Source organism: Pagrus pagrus (assembly GCF_965226575.1).
Source record: "Pagrus pagrus genome assembly, chromosome: 14".
Classification (NCBI taxonomy): domain Eukaryota; kingdom Metazoa; phylum Chordata; class Actinopteri; order Spariformes; family Sparidae; genus Pagrus; species Pagrus pagrus.
The window spans coordinates 9,801,229-9,821,070 of record NC_140198.1 but is presented as its reverse complement, the minus strand read 5'-3'; the positions used below and the strand labels follow the sequence as shown (position 1 = coordinate 9,821,070).

Here is a 19,842-nt window from a genome sequence, read left to right as displayed (position 1 = left end):
CGCTGCTCTGCATCACGCACAAGCACTCAGACGCATTAACACCGGGAGCTGACCGCTCTCCAGACCTCAGCTGGGAGCTCCGGAGCAGCGGGGTTAAGTGCCTTGCTCAGGGACAGGGCCGGATGACTCGGCTGACGGGCGGAAGAGGAGGCGACCCCACCCACAGTCCCTTCCTCGCCCCACCACCCGCGGATTCAAACCCGCCAACTTCCATCCGCTTGTAAAAACAAAAAAAAAAAACAGCCACACCGGCTTGCAAAGAAACCGAGGGAGACCCCCGTGTATCCCCCCCACCCACCTCCCCACCCCACCGCCGAGTCACTTGCAAGACTTGTTTCTCCTTTAAATCTCCTCCGTGGCTGCCTGGGTAGCCTTCTACATCTGCCACTACCATCAGCGGCGGCGGCGCTGCTTCTTCATGTTGTGGTCGGGAGTACGCATGCGCCCGGCATTGGAATTACTGCACTGGCAAGAATAAGTTGGACCACGTCTGTCTTCATTCAAAAGAAACGGGGGAAAAAAAGAAAGAAGCGCACAACAGAAGTATGGCAGTGTTGAGAATAAGGAGAATGAGGTGTTTTTGCGTGTGGCTGTTCCCTCTCGTAGTGACCGCGGTGAGCGCCCAGAGGTAAGCGGAAGGGTCGGAGGATGCTCCACTCATTTTTTACTAAGTGCACAGACAGGCATGGGGAAATACTTGGACACTTTCTGGTTCAAGAATGTCTCGTTTTGTAATTCTGCTGTGCGCCCTTTGCTCTCCTTCTCTGTTCTCTCCCACAGCGTCGGTGCCAACGACCCCAGCAATATGTCTGTGGTTAAAGAAACGGTGGATAGGCTGCTGAAAGGTTATGATATACGATTGAGGCCAGATTTCGGAGGTAAATGAACTCGCACGATCACCAACTCTGTTTTGAATGTTGCTCCTTGTCAGCCTGTGTAATACAGCACAGTGTTTTTTAAAGGTTTTTTTTAAAACGAGTGCCACAAGCAAGCAGGTTTTTTTTGCAAAATTTCGGAAAAAGTAAACGAGATGTTTTCTTATCGGGCTTCAGCAGGTGACACAGTCCTGTCACATTTCACGGGATAGAGTCGAGGCAACGCAGATGTGGACGATTAATGAAAAGAAATACAAAATAAATACAAAAAAACAACCAGCTCGTTGATTTGAATGAAAAATCACGATAGTAGAAATAAGGTGGTCAACTCCCAGTGCACGTCTGTTGGAATTTAACACCATAAAACTGCCAGTGTTTCTGTTTTTACTGTTATTATTCGCGACGGTGATGCGTTCAGGGCTGGGTGATTTAATGTCAACAACTTTTAGGGGAATTGCCAGCACTTTCCCCCGCAGCTCGGCGCATCTAATCCCAACCCGAAATGAACACTGTAAACTATTATCCCGGCTGACAACTGCTAAATTCACAAGTGTTAATCTCTGTTCCCATCACGCACACTTGTGCGAGCCCTCGTTCATGAATCACACACAGGCTGCACCTGATGTCCAGTTATCTCTGCTGCTCACCGTTGTTTTGATCTGTCCCAGGTCCTCCGGTTGGAGTGGGAATGAATATAGACATAGCCAGCATAGACATGGTATCAGAAGTCAATATGGTAAGTAGGCCGTTATCACCTCTGCTTTGTCAATAGGTGGATATTCTGGACTAACGATCCCTGCTATGCATGAACCCACCAGGGGAGATTCCCTCCCATACCACCGGGGAAACCCCCTCTTAACGCAGGTCTGTGTAAATGTCTCCCCCCTCCGATCATCGACTTATGGGTTTGAGAGCTCAGAGGCAATGATTGGTTTGTTCGAGGCTTGATGAATTTAACCTCCAGAGGGGTTTGGGATCTATTGACACAGATGGACTGTTTGTTTTTAGACAAGCATCACTAACTTTTCTCAAAATCAGTGATTTTTTTTAAGGGGATGGGGAGTTTAAAGTTCATCCACTCACTCACTGTCATGCATTTGTCAAGTTTTGGTATGTGGACCCATGTATGTCATGTCTGTTGCTTCTGTATGTCTGCTGTGGCTGCTGTGTGAGTGCTGGACTAGAAAGGGTGACTGTGGAAGAAGTTGAGGTGCTGTGGATGTGAGGAGTGGAGATTAAGTTTTGCTTCATACAAGTGCACCTCCTAGTGATGAGATGGTAGAACTGCGCCTCGGTTTACAGACAAACTCAAGGATGCATTTTGTCACCATGGAAGGTCACTCTTGACACTTACGATACAGTTGACAAGGTGAGCAAAAATTGATATTTATGGTAATGTGGACGAGCTTTTGATGGGTCCATTGTCATCCGTTGTTTTTTTTCTTCCTCCTCCCTCTCGGTGGTTGACCTCTACTGGTGGAATAAGCAGGTTTTCATCTTCTCCGTGCAGATGTGTCCTGCTGTTGCAGTTGTTTTTGGTGTTGCTGGCTGTGATGTGAGTCATGTTGTTGTGATGTCAGGGAGTGATTACACGCGGATGTATTTTTGGCAGCAGCACCCAAAGGCTGTTCCTCATGTTGTTATCTTTGTGCTCCTGTGGACTATGTTGATGTGTGGAGATGAGATGAGAAAACAGATGATGCAAATGTCTATTTGCATGTATTTATGCAGAAGACCCACACAAGCATAGGCACACACACACACACACACACACACACAGACACAGACACATACACAACGCAGGTCTACAGAGCCCTCCACAGTGGCATTGAATTCTTAATTAAAGGGATGTTTTTCCTGTTGTAACCGATGCAAGAGCTTGAAAGCCGCCTTACGTTGTGAGTGCCTGCAAGTACAGTAGGTTTACTGTAAGTGTGCAGACTTGATTTATTTCCAAGTATCAAATACTTAAGTGTTATGCAAGACGCTATATCTAGAAACATAATCACATAATGTACAAGAGCTATTTCATTGAGTTTATACATAGCTTTTTAAAGAAGGAAGTGGGTTATTTTGTGTTAAATGACTGAATAAGTGTGCTTAGTACCAGAGAAATGTTGATATAGCACAAGAAGGATTTTTAGCCATTGTGTTAAGGCCTGCCACGAAAATGTCCTTATCCATTTATCATACTTCATAGCAGTTTTTGTTAACAGAGCCCAAGAGTCCATATTTTTTTTATTGTTTTTCTGATTTAAAGGTGCACTATGTAGTTTGGGGGAAGATATTTTAATCAGATAAGAAAGATCACTATTGACTGATTTGTTTTTTATGCCTAAACAAACTAAATAAACAAACTCTCTTTGCTTTTCATGACTGAATAAACAAACTGACCTTAAAGGACAACAATATTTCATACTGTTTTACTTTGTTTATATGTGGCGGACCCTGCCACCTTTCTAGCCTCAAACAGTGTTCTGGACCTTATTATCCTCTGAGATCAGCTTGTTTATTCACTAATGGAAATACATATTTCTAAGTTTGTATTATTACCTAATTCATATTGTAAATATAAACATTCTGAGTTTGAATTTCCCTCTCCAAAACTACATAGTGCCCCTTTAATCTCATTTTTTTTTTTTTTTTTTTTTTCTTCATTTAGGTTACTTTAATATTTGTTTCACACTCCATGTCTGGATATATTTAAGTAGTAATAAGTTCACTGCTTATTTAAGGGGTGTGTTTGAATTATAATACTATTCAACTCCATTCACTTTGTGTTGAAAAGCAAAGGGGACATAAAGGACTCAGATTTTTTTCTTTTAAAGCCATCAACGTATAAGATTTCAGGAAATGTAATGGGGGTAGCATAGGTGGTCAGAATAGTTAATTATAGTATGGATACTTAACATAACGTATATGGATATTTCAGTGTATGCCAATTTCTGGGATCATATGTGGGCCAACAAAGTAGTCATTGTGACAGGCCTAATGGTGTTGATTTATTGTAGACAGTGGTCAGTGTCCTATAACTGAGCCAACAGGAGACTGCAAAGTTTGTTGTGTTCACTATTCTCTCCACTGCTATCATCTCCTCTGGGCTACAACTTTCAGGAAAAAAAACACAGAGTATATCCCGGCTTTATTACTCCTGCCCAGAAGTACGTCAGCGCCTGCCTTTTTTATTCACACACACCCACACACATGGCCAAACAAAAACCATCCCACTCTCCATCCGAACACACAAAGCCAGTGCCGCGCAGCTTCTTTGATCATCCCATTCTTTTGTCAGGTTTGGCCCACTAAACACCCTCTAATGTGAAAGGGGAGTCATTACCACCTGACCCATTGGAGTCCCATGAAAAGAAGAGGCCACATGTGTGCGTAAATGGTTTCGGCATCTTTGATCTGCTCCCCTTCCTATAAATGTAACCACTTTTCAGGATAGCAGCTGGTGTAGAAGCACTTTCCTTTCTTCCATTTCCTCTCCCCCATCTGGCTGCCTGTCTGCCACTTATTTTGGTGCGGGGATAGAACCACCCTGTGTACTTTCTTTTTAGAGCTGATAAGGAAGAGGCTAGAGGATAATGGAGATATGTCACTGAGGGATGTATCCAACAGTGTCCCATTAGCCATTATGGCAGAGCGGGACATCCGTGCTTTGGTGTATATTAACAACATATTCTTCTACCAACTACCCACCTCTGCTCCCTGTTGAAGACCTGGCATTAAAAGCAGAGACATAAACGGGTGATAACATAGTGTATTCATTTGATTTTTCCAGAGGGGCCATTAAAATAAAGAACTGCAAAGAGGTTTGTCTTAAACCATCTGTTTTAGCACTTTGTTACCGATGTCACAGAGCAGAAACCCATTTAGAAACAACACAGGCCTCTAGCTCACTTTAGATGAGTCACCAAACTAAGTATGCAAGCTTTCAAGCGTGAGTTGCTCAAAGAGCATGAAGTCCTCTCCACTATTTCTCGTGAAAGCCGTTCTTATGTCCCAGTGCAGTATGAAGTCAGTGTGAAATAGCAGTGATGGAATGTACGGCCGTTTACTCAAATACTGTACTTAAGTACAATTTTGAGGTACTTGTATTTCCATTTTCAGCTACTTTATACTTCCACTCCACTGCATTTTAGAGGCAAATTTAGAACTTTAGATACTAGTTATTTTTCAGATTGCATGCTGCATTCAAAGTAGTGCATATTTTAAAGGTGCGATGTGTAAGAATTGGCTACCTTTCAAATTCATTCTCAAAAACAAATAGGGGGCAGCGTATCACCAGAGGAACCACCAACAGCTGTGAACTGTAGTGGCCGTTAGCTAGTTAGCTGTGCAGTTAGCAGTTTGGTCTGGGAGCTCGGGGACTAGGGGAGCTTTGGACTGGGTAAGCTGGTTAGCATGCTTACTTCAGTAGATATCTCTAAAACACAATACATAGACATCAGCGCTGTTTATAAATGTAGCGTTTCATAGATTTAAAGAAATGTGATTCAGGCACGAATATATTAGTTCGAAAGTTGTACCAATTTAAACAAATCTTATCGATTGAGTTTTGTGACTATTTTGCAAACTGCCATACTGATACTTTGTTGGTTATCCAAATACACAACCTGAACTAAACCAGGTTGCAGGGCCTTTCCCAAAACCCAACACTACCTTTTCTTAGTGAAAGATAAGCCTCTGAAAAAAGTAGTAACCAATGACTGCCTGGTGTTCTACCTCTGCACCAATAGCTGGCTCTACTACTAAGTCATATACCATGTAGAAAACTACATTACATGCCACTTAGGCCTGGAGCTAGACACAGAATGAGGAGGCAATGGCTGGTGTTCATTACATACCCATGAAAGGTCACTTGTTCCTGGGTGTCAGAGCCAAAGTCCCAAGCCTTCTAGGGTGAAAAAGGACAGGATATGATTGTGCAGGACCCCGGGGTCAAATTCTTCACCCTTGCATATGTGACAGAGAGGGAGAGGGACAGAGATAGATGGCGAAGAGAGCGCTGACATTAACAAGTTACCATGTGGAGAGCCAGAAGCAACGCTGGTGTTGGAGGGAAGGTCATGTACCTAGTGCTGCTGAGGGTTCATTCTGCATGACTCAGAGGTGGACATACAGAGAGGAATACGTACACTGAATACCAATGTCATGTTAGACATTCAACCCAAGGCAAGTGGCTTCGCAGGCCTTAATTCATGCACTGGTAAAAATTCACAGCAGGCATGAGGAGGAATCAGTTGATTCCTTTTCATTTCTCACAGCAATTTTCCACTTTCTCTGCTGCCATTTAAGGCTCAATATTTGCTTTTGGTTGAGCTACTGAGCACTTGAATCCTAAGCCAACAGTTTTCACAGGGGAAGAAATACTCCTATCTGAGGATGAACTACAGTTCTTATCCTCCTCCAAAAGGCAGAAATACCATTATTGATGTGCATAAAGGTCAAGAGGAGCTTATTGATTGTTGGAGAAAGACTATGAAATTCAGAGCCCCCCATTTTAGTACCCGGTTTTTTCCACCTCACAGCAGAAGACATCTCTGATGGGTTGTCTGCTGTAAATGCATCATGATAGCACTCAAAACGAGGCCTGCACAATATATTATACAAATGTGATGCATTCTAATGGATGCTGGCTGAAAGGCATAGAGATTATTGCTCGCCATATGATAATAAAAGGGAAGAAAGATTGAGGAAGCACTTATGTGGTATTCGGTAATATCTCATCCGGACCTGAGAGCTTTAAAATGATATTAAGTCTGCATCTGTAGTTGTATATAAATCTATTTCACAGCAACCTTCAATATTATATTGCGGATGTGGGCGGAACTGTAAATTGATGAGCAGCCAAAATAATAAGTCAATCAATATGATTAAAATGGATGTAAATGGCATGGATTTAAACATGTAATGCCCAGTATGTAATGGCAAAGGTGAGGAAAACGTCACCTCAGTGAGCTCATTGTAATGTTAATGATGCTTATTAATTGATTATCTTTGAAGATAATGAATGCGACTTTGACTTTCTTGACATCATACGGTGACACTGTTTGGCCACTGCGCACACACTTCTGTCTGGCTGGGTTTCACCAAAATTACACACAAGAGTTGATCGCTGCAGTCTTCCTCAGCACTCAAATTATCTTTAAACACCTGCCTCCATGGCGGTTGCATAGTAACTAACGAGGGAGAAGAGCTAATGTGAGAAGTTTCACAGACTGAAACACATTTGAATTCTAGGGTGAAAAATAAATGTGGCAGACTCAATTAAAATGTGCAGACATAGTATAAGGGCACTCTATTTGTCCTATTGCAAGAGTGAACTGTATCATGTCATTGAAATTATCTTTACATTGTATTCAAAACTCATAAAGAGCTTGTCCTCATCAGGAAAATGACTATATGAAGTCAAAAAAATCAAGGATGTCAGTACGACCCATATTTACGTTTGTTGTTAGGCGGCGACCGACTGTTAATGTCCAGTGTGAAATCAGAAAACAAAGTTAAGTTCTTTTAACTTACTTACGTAGTGAAGTCATGTCATGTACATAATGTAACTTAAATTACTTGGGTACATTTGTAACAGAAGTAACCAAACCTGGATGTTTTCCTAAACCTAACCAACAATTTGTCTTGCCTAAGCCCAACTAAGTATTTCTCTTGCCTAAACCTTACCAAATGTTTTTCTTGTCTAAACCCAACCAAGTAGTTTTGCTGGAATGGAGATATATGATGACAAACGATCTAGCCAGTCATTTATGTATAAGGATGAGTTGTGAGCAATGGCGGTCTGCCTTAATCTCCAGACATAAACCTGGGTGATATTTGATGGCCAAATACAGTTTAACAGATTAATGTAACATGGATCCAAAGAGCTGTTGTTGGTTGGCACAAAGTAAAACTGCAAACAAAAAAGCGCACAAGAATACTTTTAAATTTGGAAATGTGTAATGCTAATCACAGGAATTGAATTCCTGAGTTAGCTACAAAGGGTAATTATAGTAGGAAATGACTGCATTAAAAGTTTTAGTTACTCCTTTGGAGTCACTCTTGCAGTGTCCCCTTCAAACCAAGAGTCTATATTTAGCTTGCTATCATAATGGGGCAGACATGGACATACTTGTACACTTGGGATGCCTCTAGTTAGGATGTATGCTCTCATACATTCATTAATCCCTAACCCCCACCAGTCTCCAGTCATTTTTCCTCATTAACTGGTATATTAACTGAGCTACTTGGAAGTAACTGAATTACGTAAGAGAGAGACTCACCCAGGGTTCAACAAGGATTTGACTTGGACAGAGCTCGAGCAAATACAATGTCAAAAAAAGCCAGGCTCTAACATAACAGTACTGATTCATTTTAACTGCTTAGGAAAGATGATACATTGGATGTAAGAGATGACCCAGACTCATCTCCGAGCCACAGTTCCAAGACAATTCCATTAAAAAATTGGCTTAAACAGGATTTGAAATATATTAAAGGAAACTAACTGGTGCAGTGCACTGGAGAGGGAACCTCATTGCGTATTTAATAACTGTATGTGGAAAGTTAAAGTTAGGATGGAGGACAACACCAGCCTGTCTAGACATTAAGAACATAAAGATCATTGGAAATACACCTCTTGTGTTTAAGATTAGATGATTGGTTAACCATATCCTTCCTGTTTGCAGTGTCAACTTGTTATAATCACTGCACTGACTCTGCTGTCACTAGAATATAAAACAGTGGGAATCACTCAATTAAGAGTTACACAAGAACAATCTCTCAATCTCAGAGGCGGAGACTAATTTCAGTCATTTAAATGTGCCATGAAGAAACCAAATTAATCCCCCATGCAGCGCAAGCATGGATGCAGATAAATTTAACCATACTGCATGTCGACAAAACCTTTAAACTCAAGGCAGCAAACGACATCCTAAAAAACACAAGTTGGGCATATTATCACCTGACAAAGTTGTAACAGGATTTGTGCTAGCAAACAGTTGCCTAATTACACATCCAGCAAAGCAACATTAGCATTCATTTGGAGTCCTATACCTGGCCACCCAATTAATGTAAATCCAATATTTACTCTCTATTTAGTCTCTTTAGCTGCTAAAGACTCTACAGTGTTCACCAGGTAGTGACTTACTTAAGCCTGTTTGTAGTTTGGTAGGTAGGGAAGGTATTCAAACAGCTGCCTGTTGGGAGCGGCGAGACTGAGCAAAACCAGCGAATATGAACCATAAACCTAAAACAATGCTTTCAGAACGGTTCATCCCAGTAACCCCATGATCAGGAATGATGGAAGCCAAGTGTAAATGTCTCTGATTGGTTTGTGGACAGTTTTTAAGCAAAACGGCAGTCACCATATTGTTTCTTTTGGAGCCAGAATTGAGCATATTTGGACTTGAGGATGGAGCTGGGGAGGATACTGATTGGATCTGACTGAGAAACCAATGACACGCCATGGTAGCAACCTGTCACGCCCTGCCCTAAAGCATAGCCTACTTAATTGTCTATTTTACTGTAAATGTGGCCATAATTTACTAAATGAACATCATGATGTATCAAACAAGACTTGAAACTAGTGATTGAGACCATAAACTCATAAGGAAACTGTTTACTGGGGTAATAAAGCAAGCCCAAAGTAGGGTCAATTTCTCATAAGCTTACATATAGATAACTGGTTAACCAGCCTCTGAAACCAGTGGCTCTGCCCTCTCCTGGCCATTAGAAAAAATGCAAGTTTACTTGTCCATTGGCTTTACTTTTCAGGCCCCGAAGCTCCATCCATATTTCATATACTAAATGATGGAAGTAGACTTTTGGACCATAAATAACTTAACCCTAATTATATGCCAGTTCTATCAATATCATACAGTGTGTGTGGTAGGTTCAGGTAGTAACCTGAATTTCCGTCTATATTATAAATTGATCGAATGCTTCTTAATGTGATTCATTCCCTTCAACTCTTCACTGTCAACTCTCCGGTGCAGTGCCTGTAACTCCAGCTGACCTAGTGGTCAGGGCTGACTCCAAATATAGGTGATGGTTGATTATATTTACTGAAGCCATTATCCTTAGGGAACATTCATTTATTTTTGTCCTTTATTTATTAGGCTTTGATGCATGGTGCCCCTTAGGTGGTAGAATATTTTCAGCCCACTCTGTAATTTTCTGTTTTTCATTTTTATAACCCTTTCATTAGACCATTTATTTTCCACCTGGCTTCCCCTTTTCGAACCAGAAGACTTGGCAACAAAGAAAAAAACAAAACATGAAACATACACAGAAGATGTATACATTACATACGAACACAGAAAAACACAGCAGAGGAAAGTCACAAGGGATGGTGGACAGGGAAAAGGATGGGTGGATGCATTGTGTAAGCGGAGTGCTGAAACACTCCACCATGCTCCGACTTGCATTATTCATGCGAGTAGGTTTACATACATATGCCTCCCTATAGAGTTTCATTAATCTATTTAGATTACAATCATGTGCCACTTCAATGCGGTGAATGGACACACATCAAGTGGGTTGTTTGTATGCTGATCGGAGGATTTATGTCACCATGTAGTCACAATGTGGGTAGGTGTTTACTCATTATCAGAACCAATTGACTCAATGTAAATGATGATGAAGGTGGTGGTTGTGTGGCTGTGATGATGATGATGGTGATCATGATGTTACATAGGGAAGGAAATAAGAAGTTTTTCTTCCCAACATAATATGAGAGGCCAGAAACAAGAACAAGAAACCCAGGATAAATAAATGTAAAAGCCGAAACAAAGTGATATTTTATAGCTCCCCTCAAAAGAGAAGAACTGTATATTACACATTAGATCAGTGCAAACATTAGTCTCCGCTACAGGAATGCTGATTACTTCAGGTAACAACAGTCATTGGTCTTAGCGTGGCCAAATAGTTTGTTTTCTGGAGTCATAACAGAGGATGATTTATCTTTTTCCTCTCTACTGAAGACCTCCATTGTTATTAAAAAAAAATATTAAAACATGTAAATGAGCCACTCCAGGTGATGCGTCTTCTTTACAATGAAGACAAGTTTAGCAGTTTTGAGTCAATCCTTCCTTGCTGCCATAAATAGTCACTGGGACTGCACATTTGTATTAATCTGCAACTGAAAATAGTCCCCAACAAATGCACTAATTACTCCAGTTTAATACTTAAGGTGCCACAGACGGGTATGTAGGGATTGCAAAGTTTAGAGAAAAAGACTGTTTGAAGTTGGTGTTTTTTTTTTTTTTCTGGAAATGGTTGAAAACAAGTGAAATGTAGACTAACACTAGCCTTATTTCTCTGAAGTAATATTGATCACCCAAGATGTATCAATAAATTGGTATTCCCATTCTTTCTAATACAAAAAAGTGATACCAAAATCATCATCCTGACACAAATACAGTACAACAATCAACATACAGAGAATACTCAGTATTTCCAACACTGGATCACAGAGTTAGAACCCAAAACTCTGGAAATAACTAAGTATTTACTTGGGCAATGTATGGACAGACAGTTGGCAAACAAAATCCAAAATACTAAGACTGATAGGCAGTAAATCAAAAGCCAGCCAGATGGCCATAAGTAAACAGGTACTGTATAGTCAGGGAAAACAGAAAGAAGGCTCAAACAGTAAAGCAAACATAGACAATCTGGCAAACTGTAAGCAATCCTCTATGCTGGGTCAGCGGGTGACTGAGTTAGGTGTCGAGCAGGACCAGGAACTCTCAAGAGCAACAGCTGGTGGGCAGGTGAGGAATGGCGCAGCTGAAAGAGGGAACAGTGAGAGAAACTAGAGGCAGAGGAAGGCGGAGAGGTAGACGGAGCAGCTGTCGCCATGACAAGATTACCACAGGTTTTTGTGCAGTCAAAATCTCTTAAGCTGTGTGTACAAAGATGTCTGGGTAAATGGTGACTGAAGCGCCAGGCCACTACTATTTCAGTGCTGACTGCAGATATCTCTTAAAATCTCATCACGAGTCTGGCTTCAGGCCTCTACAGCTGCCAACACTCAGGCTTTTTATTCTATGAAAGTCTTTGAATTTGGTTTTGCTGCATGTTGCAGCACAGTGTGTCTGAACTCTATCTTATACATTTAATTATCTTTATAAAAATTGTGCTAATTATTTGCATTGCTTCTCCAACCGTTCTCTCAGCTATTTATCTATATATCTACATGTATTTGTAGACCAGCAGGTCAAATATCGACTTATCCAGGTGTTGGATTGCCAACACATGCTAACATGCTATACTAAGATAGTGAACATAGTAAACATTACCTGCTACCATGCTATTTCCATTCATGTTATCATTTTACTCAAAGCACAGCTTTGCCCAAGTATAGCCTGACAGTCATTGATAATTGTCATTGTGCGTGGTGATGCAGTTGTTAGCATTGTTGCTAACATGTTGTTGCATATCACCTCACCAACACAAGTGAGGCGATGTATATAGGCGATGTATGTAGGCTACATTGTTCTTGGTCCGAACTAGGCTCAGTATGGACAGTATGATTGTATTTGATGATTCTTCTTTTAGAAAAACAATCATAAAACAGAAAATATGACAAAAAGGCTGCCAAGCCTGTCACCACAGTTTGACGGTGTTTTAACATTTGTAAGTGTGATAGCAAAGGATATCCAGCTGTTTTTGTGGTCAACAAAGCAGGTGTTTTATGATCTTCTCCTTACCTTAACTACCTGGGTATTGTGCCTTAACCTAACCTGACCATAAGCACAGTGTTGTCAGAACATAAAATTGAAAACTGAACTTAACTAAATGTAAAGTTGCAACATAGAGAAATGTAAAGTTTGAACTGTGATTTGCACAAACGTACATCGCTACCATTTATTCTGGAGATCGTTTCATGTGAAGAAATTCTTCACGCAGATATGGAAAACTTTTTGGCCATCATCTGCAACATTCAGCATTGATAGATGGAGTGACATCACAGGACACGCACGCACACACTGCTCCAGCATCATCAAGATGTACCACTTGGATCATTATTAATGTTACAGACACTGCTTATTGTACAATTAGTAACACAGCTGTAAATGTCAGGGGAAGGAAGGCGTGTAATCAATTCCCCCAGGTTAAACAAGCTCACTAGTTAGGCATCTGATTCACTGTTGCCTGTGGCAGTGAATGATGGGGTGGATGTTTGGCCATCAGACAGCAGCCCGTTCTCTGCAGCTGTAGGTCTGTTAAACCAGTTAAACAGCAGCATCTTGTGTTCTTGTCGGCGGGCAGAACAGGGGGGGAATTGACAGCATATTGCCATTGTGCCGTTCGCTCATCGCAGGGCAATAACTTCCACACCTGTGCTGTGTCGAGCTGATATTGCTGTCCTCACCCCCTCTCTTATTCTCTCATTGTAGGTGTGTTTCATTTTAGAAACAAAAAATGTAATTTCATCAGTTAGGGTCAGTGACGGAGGATGAGGAGGCTAATCAGGGGTCGACTCTGATTTTCGCCAACCTTAGCAATAATTGAGAGACTATCGATGAATTTTACTTCCACAATCACTTTTTTATGAACTCCAAAACATATTGTTTGCAACAGGCACTCCACCACTCCTGACTTGAGTGTGTGAGCATCCCCTCTGTGTTGTGTCGTGGGGATAACACTCATCATTGTGTGGGACCTATTTTTAGATTGTTAATCAAGGTAACGTGTTCAGACTGACACACTCAGTATGATATCCCATAAAGTGTGAGTAGAGTGGGATTGCTTCATTTCGGCTCATCCATCCGCAGTGACCTAACAGAGGTCGAAAACGTGTGTGTGTGTGTGTGTGAGTGTGTGTGTCCATGCAGCTACAGTACGTGTATTTTGGTTTTGTGTTTTGTGTCTCAGCCACATGGGGCGTAACACAAAACAATCTTCATTTCAAATCTTTATGGGGATTTAGTCTAAAAAGAAAGAAGAAATAAGTCGTAACTAAGTCTAACTATAAGCTATGTAACACAATTCATAGTCATCCGACTATATTGTAGAGTATATTTTCATGCCTCCGAGCCAGTGATAGCCGTGGCTGGAGGCATTATGTTTTCGGGTTTGGCAGGTCACTGTGACTTCATGTAACTATTCCATATATATATGAGAAGTCTTGCACCTGTTGCTACACAATTCTTGTTTGCACTTTATAACGCTCACCTGGATTTGATAGTATAGAAAATCCCTAAATCTGATTATTATGAGACAAAAGGTGTGTGAATGAGGATGACCATATTTATATGATTTCTAAGTCGATTGATGGACATTTGTTTATGATAGATATACAAATCCCAGGTCTGTAATGATGTGTCAGACATAATGTAGGTGCTTACTACAAACAAAACTCATTACATCATAACGTTATGTGTTGAAGTAAACATGTATGTAACGCTGTGATCCTACACTTCTCACTGAAGTTTCATAGTGCAGAAACAAGTGATAGAGACAGAGACACCATTCAACCTGTTACAAGACACTGTACCATCAAAACGATTTTGAAGCTTGAAGGTATTTTAAGGTTAAAAAAAAAGTTACATAAAGTTGCATTAAATAAAGCTGGTTACACAACAAAGTTGTTGTCATTGACAAATCTCACTTGTTCCCTTTGTCAGTGACAACTGTGCGGGCATTAAAAAGTGATTTAATTGTGATTCGATCAATGCTACCTGTTCACACAGGCCATCAATAACGTCTGTCTGCTGCACTGAGAGTCTTAATCAAACTGTTGTTGTCGACACGTACAGTCACAGCATAAACATTCAATCAAGTCAATGAAAACACCTGTTTTGTTGTAGTGACAGAACCAATAAGCATTCACAGAGAGATCTGGAGGCGTCTTAATACTATCTGTCTCACACACTCATAAACCTGAACTAAAGAAGCATTCCTTTCTTTTCAAATAAATGGAGTATTCTGCACAATTACAAGTCTTTCCATTTTTACCATTTGGCAGTTTTAATGGTATCCACAATGGAAAGCTCCATTTCGGACAGCTTTATTGGAGAGTTTGATAGAAAAGCCAAAATAAAGAGAAGTAGTGCATGTCGAAAGGTCTTTGTCTTTGACATATGTAAGATAAATGTCTTTTTGAGTCATTTGTATTGATTTTTGTGTTCTTTACAAGCTGAACAGATTCAGTCACATGCCTCTCCTGTTCTGCCCTGTCATCCAAGCCTTCCAATTGGTCTTGCGGGTCATTGTGGCCTGACTCATGTCCGACACTAACACACAGATTTCACAGCGCGTGGAAACTCATACTGCCAATTGTCAGTGGGGCACAAGACCAGATCCTGCTTTATCACAGCTTGTCAAAACACAAGAAGCTGATAATGGCCAAACAGGGGAGTCGGCGGGTGTGGATTGGTTTTCACAGCCGCTGAACATGACACTGAGAACTGATGATGGGATGGCGTCGAGAGAGATAATGAAGCAGTTTTTCTTGGTTTGAGTGATGCTTTTGTTACACTTCACTTTCTTCAGTTGTCTGTACTTTCACTTATATTGTAGTGTTTTACCATGTAATTTGAGTTCAATTTGAAGTATACATTGCTGCAAAATTCAGAAAAATAAAAACTCGTCTTCACAGCCCTCTTGCTCAGGGTCTTAGGTTAGCGCTTCCTTTCTAGTTCCCTCTCCTGTTTGATTCCACAAAGCGGTACAGCTGGGAAAACTTAGCCGAGAACAAGTGCTACTGTTGTACTATTAAAAGGGTTTAACATCAGCACGTATGCTAAAGATGAAGCCAGCGCTTTTAATTATTCAGCTTTATATTGTCAGCTGTGGGAGTGTATTCAAAGAAAAGATAAAGTGAAAAGAAAACCTGGATGAGAGGCTAGTCAGGCGTGTTAAGTGTTATGAAAAGCTCCCCTTCCAGTAACTGTAGTTTCTCCCACTTGTGCATCAAAGAAATGTGTGTGTATCCTTTTGTATTTGTGTATGAAGGAACAATGCAGTGCAAGTTTTCTGCAGTAAATGTGTAGCCAGTACTGCTCTTACTTTAATCAATATCAAGCTTTAAACAAGGAGTACAAAAAGGACTTTTTCTTGTTTCACCGAAAATACTGTAGGTGAAATTAGGATTGTAGATTTTTTTTCCCCCCAAAGGAAGTGAAACGAAAAACAGGTCTATAATCTTGATCTCTCTCACCAGTTAAAAAGGTCGGGGTGAGCTGAGGAGAGGAACAACAAATAATATTGTGAGGATTAGTGTTGACCGCGATGTATGGGTGAGATGCACTTTCATCCCAGAGTGCTATGGGTATTAGGGACTCCTGATGCTCACATCAAGTTATTGTAATTTGTTACTGTGTGTTTTAATTTCCCTGTCTTTCTCTTAAGTACTTTATCAACCTGTTTAACATGTTTTAGGGTGAGGCTTAGTCTTGAAATTTGAAAATAACTTGCATGCACACCTTTGTCAGGTCACAATGAAACTTCTGACATAACTCCAATAGAGTTCAGGTTAATGCAATTCAATTATTTGGTATTCAAAGAGCTGAAAAGTGGCGTTTGAGAAAACTCAGTGAGTTTACCAATAATGTTGCATATAAAGTATGAACTGCAAACCCCAAAATTCAAGTCACATTTCAATACAGGTGGGCTTGAAGGGCAACAAAGGAGGCCAGTTGACTGTGGGACACTACAGGGTGAGGGTGTTTGTCTTTACCTGTGTGTGCTGCTGTTGATGCCCCAGAGGTGATCATCTATACGTGATACGGCTTTACACCTAAATTAGTCTGTAAGTGCAGGATTTTTAAAGAGGTAAACCTACTAAAAAATAGGCAATTGACTCCTTTCCCATTGCCAATAGGTGAGCTTACCTTTCCTTTTTTTCCCCGGTGTGTCACATTCGACATCACAAATGTGCCGCAACAGGTAACAGTAGAAAGCTGCAGATCACATACCACATCAGACTACATCCAGAAGACATTGAAACTTTTTTTCTTCGTTGAAAGTCTTTTTTGCACAACATTTTTCTGGAACTGATAATGGATCTTATCTCCGTTGAGTGGTGCAGATTCGCAGTTCTGGTCAAGGCCAGTGAAAATGTCACAGTGGTTATCTTTTTTCGTCAGTTTCCTCCAAAATCAGCACTGACGGAACAATATCAGAGTGGAAAAAATGCAGATGGAAAATGTGCCTCGACACGAGTCGTAGCATTGCGCCTGAAAAGGGGTGAAACCATCCAGGTGTTATGCTTCCATAAGAACTAATCGGAGATGAACCAATAAAGACTCAGACTACTGCAGTCATTTGACGCGTCAATGAATGTCGATTGTATCCTTTTCCATTTAAAATTAAAGTCAGATGTTAATGGGTTTTTTATATTAAGGGGTATAAGTTAGATAAAGTCCATGGGCTATGATACATGTTATGCCAATCTGCGACATGAACGTGATGTTTCACAGTTTGTGAACACATGAAATACACTGAAAGATAGTGTTTTCTTAACATGTATTTTGCTTATGTCATCATTCAGACAAGACTGAATAACTGCTACTTGATTAAGTTAATATATTTCTAATTTTTCTTGGAAGAAACACTTCAATTTGCCTAAATATCATGAAAACAACACCTCCCGTGTTCTATACAAGTAGACCTGTCGATTCACATTCAGTCCTGCCAGCTGTGGTCTGCATTGCTCGATCAAAAAACTTCAATGGTTTCAATTAATGATTTCCCTGTCCCCTGTTGGCTCACCGGTCCACTGTGATTACGCTGAGGTCCACTGTTGGATGCTCGCATGTGCATCCACGCACACACACGCACACATACACACATACTCTAAAGCTGACGCCCTCCTAAAGCACCCCTGTGTCTCTTGTAGGTCAGGCCAACTGTGAGGAGATATTGCTTCTTCAAGGGTGTCCTTGCTCAAGGAGATACTGTATGCAGGCCATCAAATCTGGACTCGCACAAACTGTACAGTAGACTCACACACAGACACACACAGACACACCTGCATAAACTGGATTTGTGGTTCAGGTGTAGGCTGATAACCAGTTTTCTGTACTCAGGCTCTATATATACGTGCCATCGATCCACATAATGCATATATTGCATTATCTCATTGTTGACAATGTGTAGATGTACTGTGTGCTTCTGGGCACTCTGTTTGAATAGCAATCAGCTTCTTCCTCAGTTCCCTAGACCTCCATAATGCATGAGATGTGGGACTCGTCTAATGGATCAGCGTATGGGTACTTGAATTGAGAATGTGGGGTAGTCAAAGGACAGCTGTCGAGAGCTTCAGTGGCACCAAAAAGGCAGGAATATTGCAAGTTTTTAGTAAAGCTGACGTAGCTGAACAATAATTCACACATATATGATATCATGGAGAAGTTGAACTTCTTTCCCATCTTCTCTGTGGCCCAGCTAACCTTTCCTCTACGTGAATGACAGTCGAGAGTAAAACCTCCATCAGCTTCCCCCTTTGTCTTCCAGCGGAATTCAAAAGCACCCTAATAATCTGTGTCCTGCTCTGCCCTCTCCTATTCTGCTCCCCATCAACCCCCCACCGATCGTCCCCCTCTCCGAATTGCCACTCCACTCTACTCCTCTCCAGGGACACAAAAGGGCCTGCAGATGCTCCAATCGACTCCAATAAATTGCATGTAGTCAGTTAAGCTGCGCGACTGCCAACTGGCAAAGCTGCGAACCTGTGCTTTGGGAGAGCTCCGAGGGGGAAAAAAATAAAAGGTTCCTCTAAATTTGATTCACCTTCAGCAGCAAGCTCTCTTGAAAGCTCTGTCCAGGCCAGAGTAAGTGATGAAAGAGCATGGACGGAGAAGGGGATATATATACAAGGTGAGAGGGATGAGGGACACGGGGAAAGAGAGAGGAGTAGTGTGATGGAAAGGGCGGCTAGACGAAGTACAAGTAAACAAACAAGAGTCTGGGCTTTATTGAAATCCGTCATCTAGTATCCAACATGCCATAAACTAGGGGGATGGTCTCGAGAGAAGAAAAATACATAAAGTGTACTGAGTCTAAGAGCTTGGGTCAGAGTAATGTCCTTACGGGAATTCGATTTCAAGTCCAACAACACACAAAAAGGCATACACTCACTCACTCCACTGACTGACCAACATTTTTTCCCCTAAACACATCCAAACATCTACATACACACGTAAGTATTACTTTTTCATGTAAGCATTGTGTTTTCTAATAATTTGGTAATGAGCACTCGATTGACACCAATATTTTGAGGCCTGTATGCACACAAAATTTGGGTGTTTAAAAAAACAGTAACAATAAAAATCAATATTTGTTAGTTATTCTGGAAGCATTTATATATACCTATTTGTAGAGCATCTCTTAACGTCCTGACAGCAATACAAAAATTAAATGTTCTGACAAATAAAAGTACGTTCATGTGTTTTGGAGTGGCTCGGGAGGGAGGAGGGGGATACTTTTCAAAATTCTGCTCGCTTTGCTGCTTTTTACAACATTACCAACCCCAGCTTTAAATTTGGTTATTAAAGAATTGTGGCAGTGACGCAAACCATGAAACTTGTGTGTTGGTACGTGGCGGACAAACTAACAGAGGCACTGTTTTAAATTACCTCAAACATACCCGACATAGTATTTTGGTTTGCACCACAAAGAAAGTTTTTATTTTCTGTTTTTCAGCAGAATTTTGGAAACGCTAGCGGCCAGATCTTCATGAAACTTGGCCGATGGATAGCATGGGTCAAGGAGGAACCCATTTAATTTTGGAGCGGATCTGGATCACATGGCGGATACACAGTATTTTTTGCCAGATAGGGCATTTGGGCTTGGCAGAATACATTTATTCACATAGACTCAACAAAACTTTCCATAAAATGTGACACTTTACTTTGAACGTTTGTAATGAAATTTGAGGGAATTTTTACATGTAATCAAAATACTATAAGTCACATGTTTTTGGAGTGTAGTAACAGAGATTTCTTCCCAAACCCAGTGAATTGTCTGC

At 40.9% G+C, this 19,842-nt stretch overlaps 1 protein-coding gene across 1 annotated transcript in view; it reads left to right on the top strand.

The window, feature by feature from the left end:
- The first annotated feature begins 374 nt into the window (after positions 1 to 374).
- Positions 375 to 19,842, top strand: part of gabrb2b (gamma-aminobutyric acid type A receptor subunit beta2b) — a 71,500-nt gene continuing 52,032 nt past the window's right edge. The window contains exons 1-3 of the mRNA XM_084373670.1: positions 375 to 628; positions 781 to 878; positions 1,544 to 1,611. Of these exons, the coding sequence (XP_084229796.1) occupies positions 546 to 628; positions 781 to 878; positions 1,544 to 1,611 (249 nt within the window). The 5' untranslated portion in view covers positions 375 to 545. The remainder of the gene's footprint in view (positions 629 to 780; positions 879 to 1,543; positions 1,612 to 19,842) is intronic.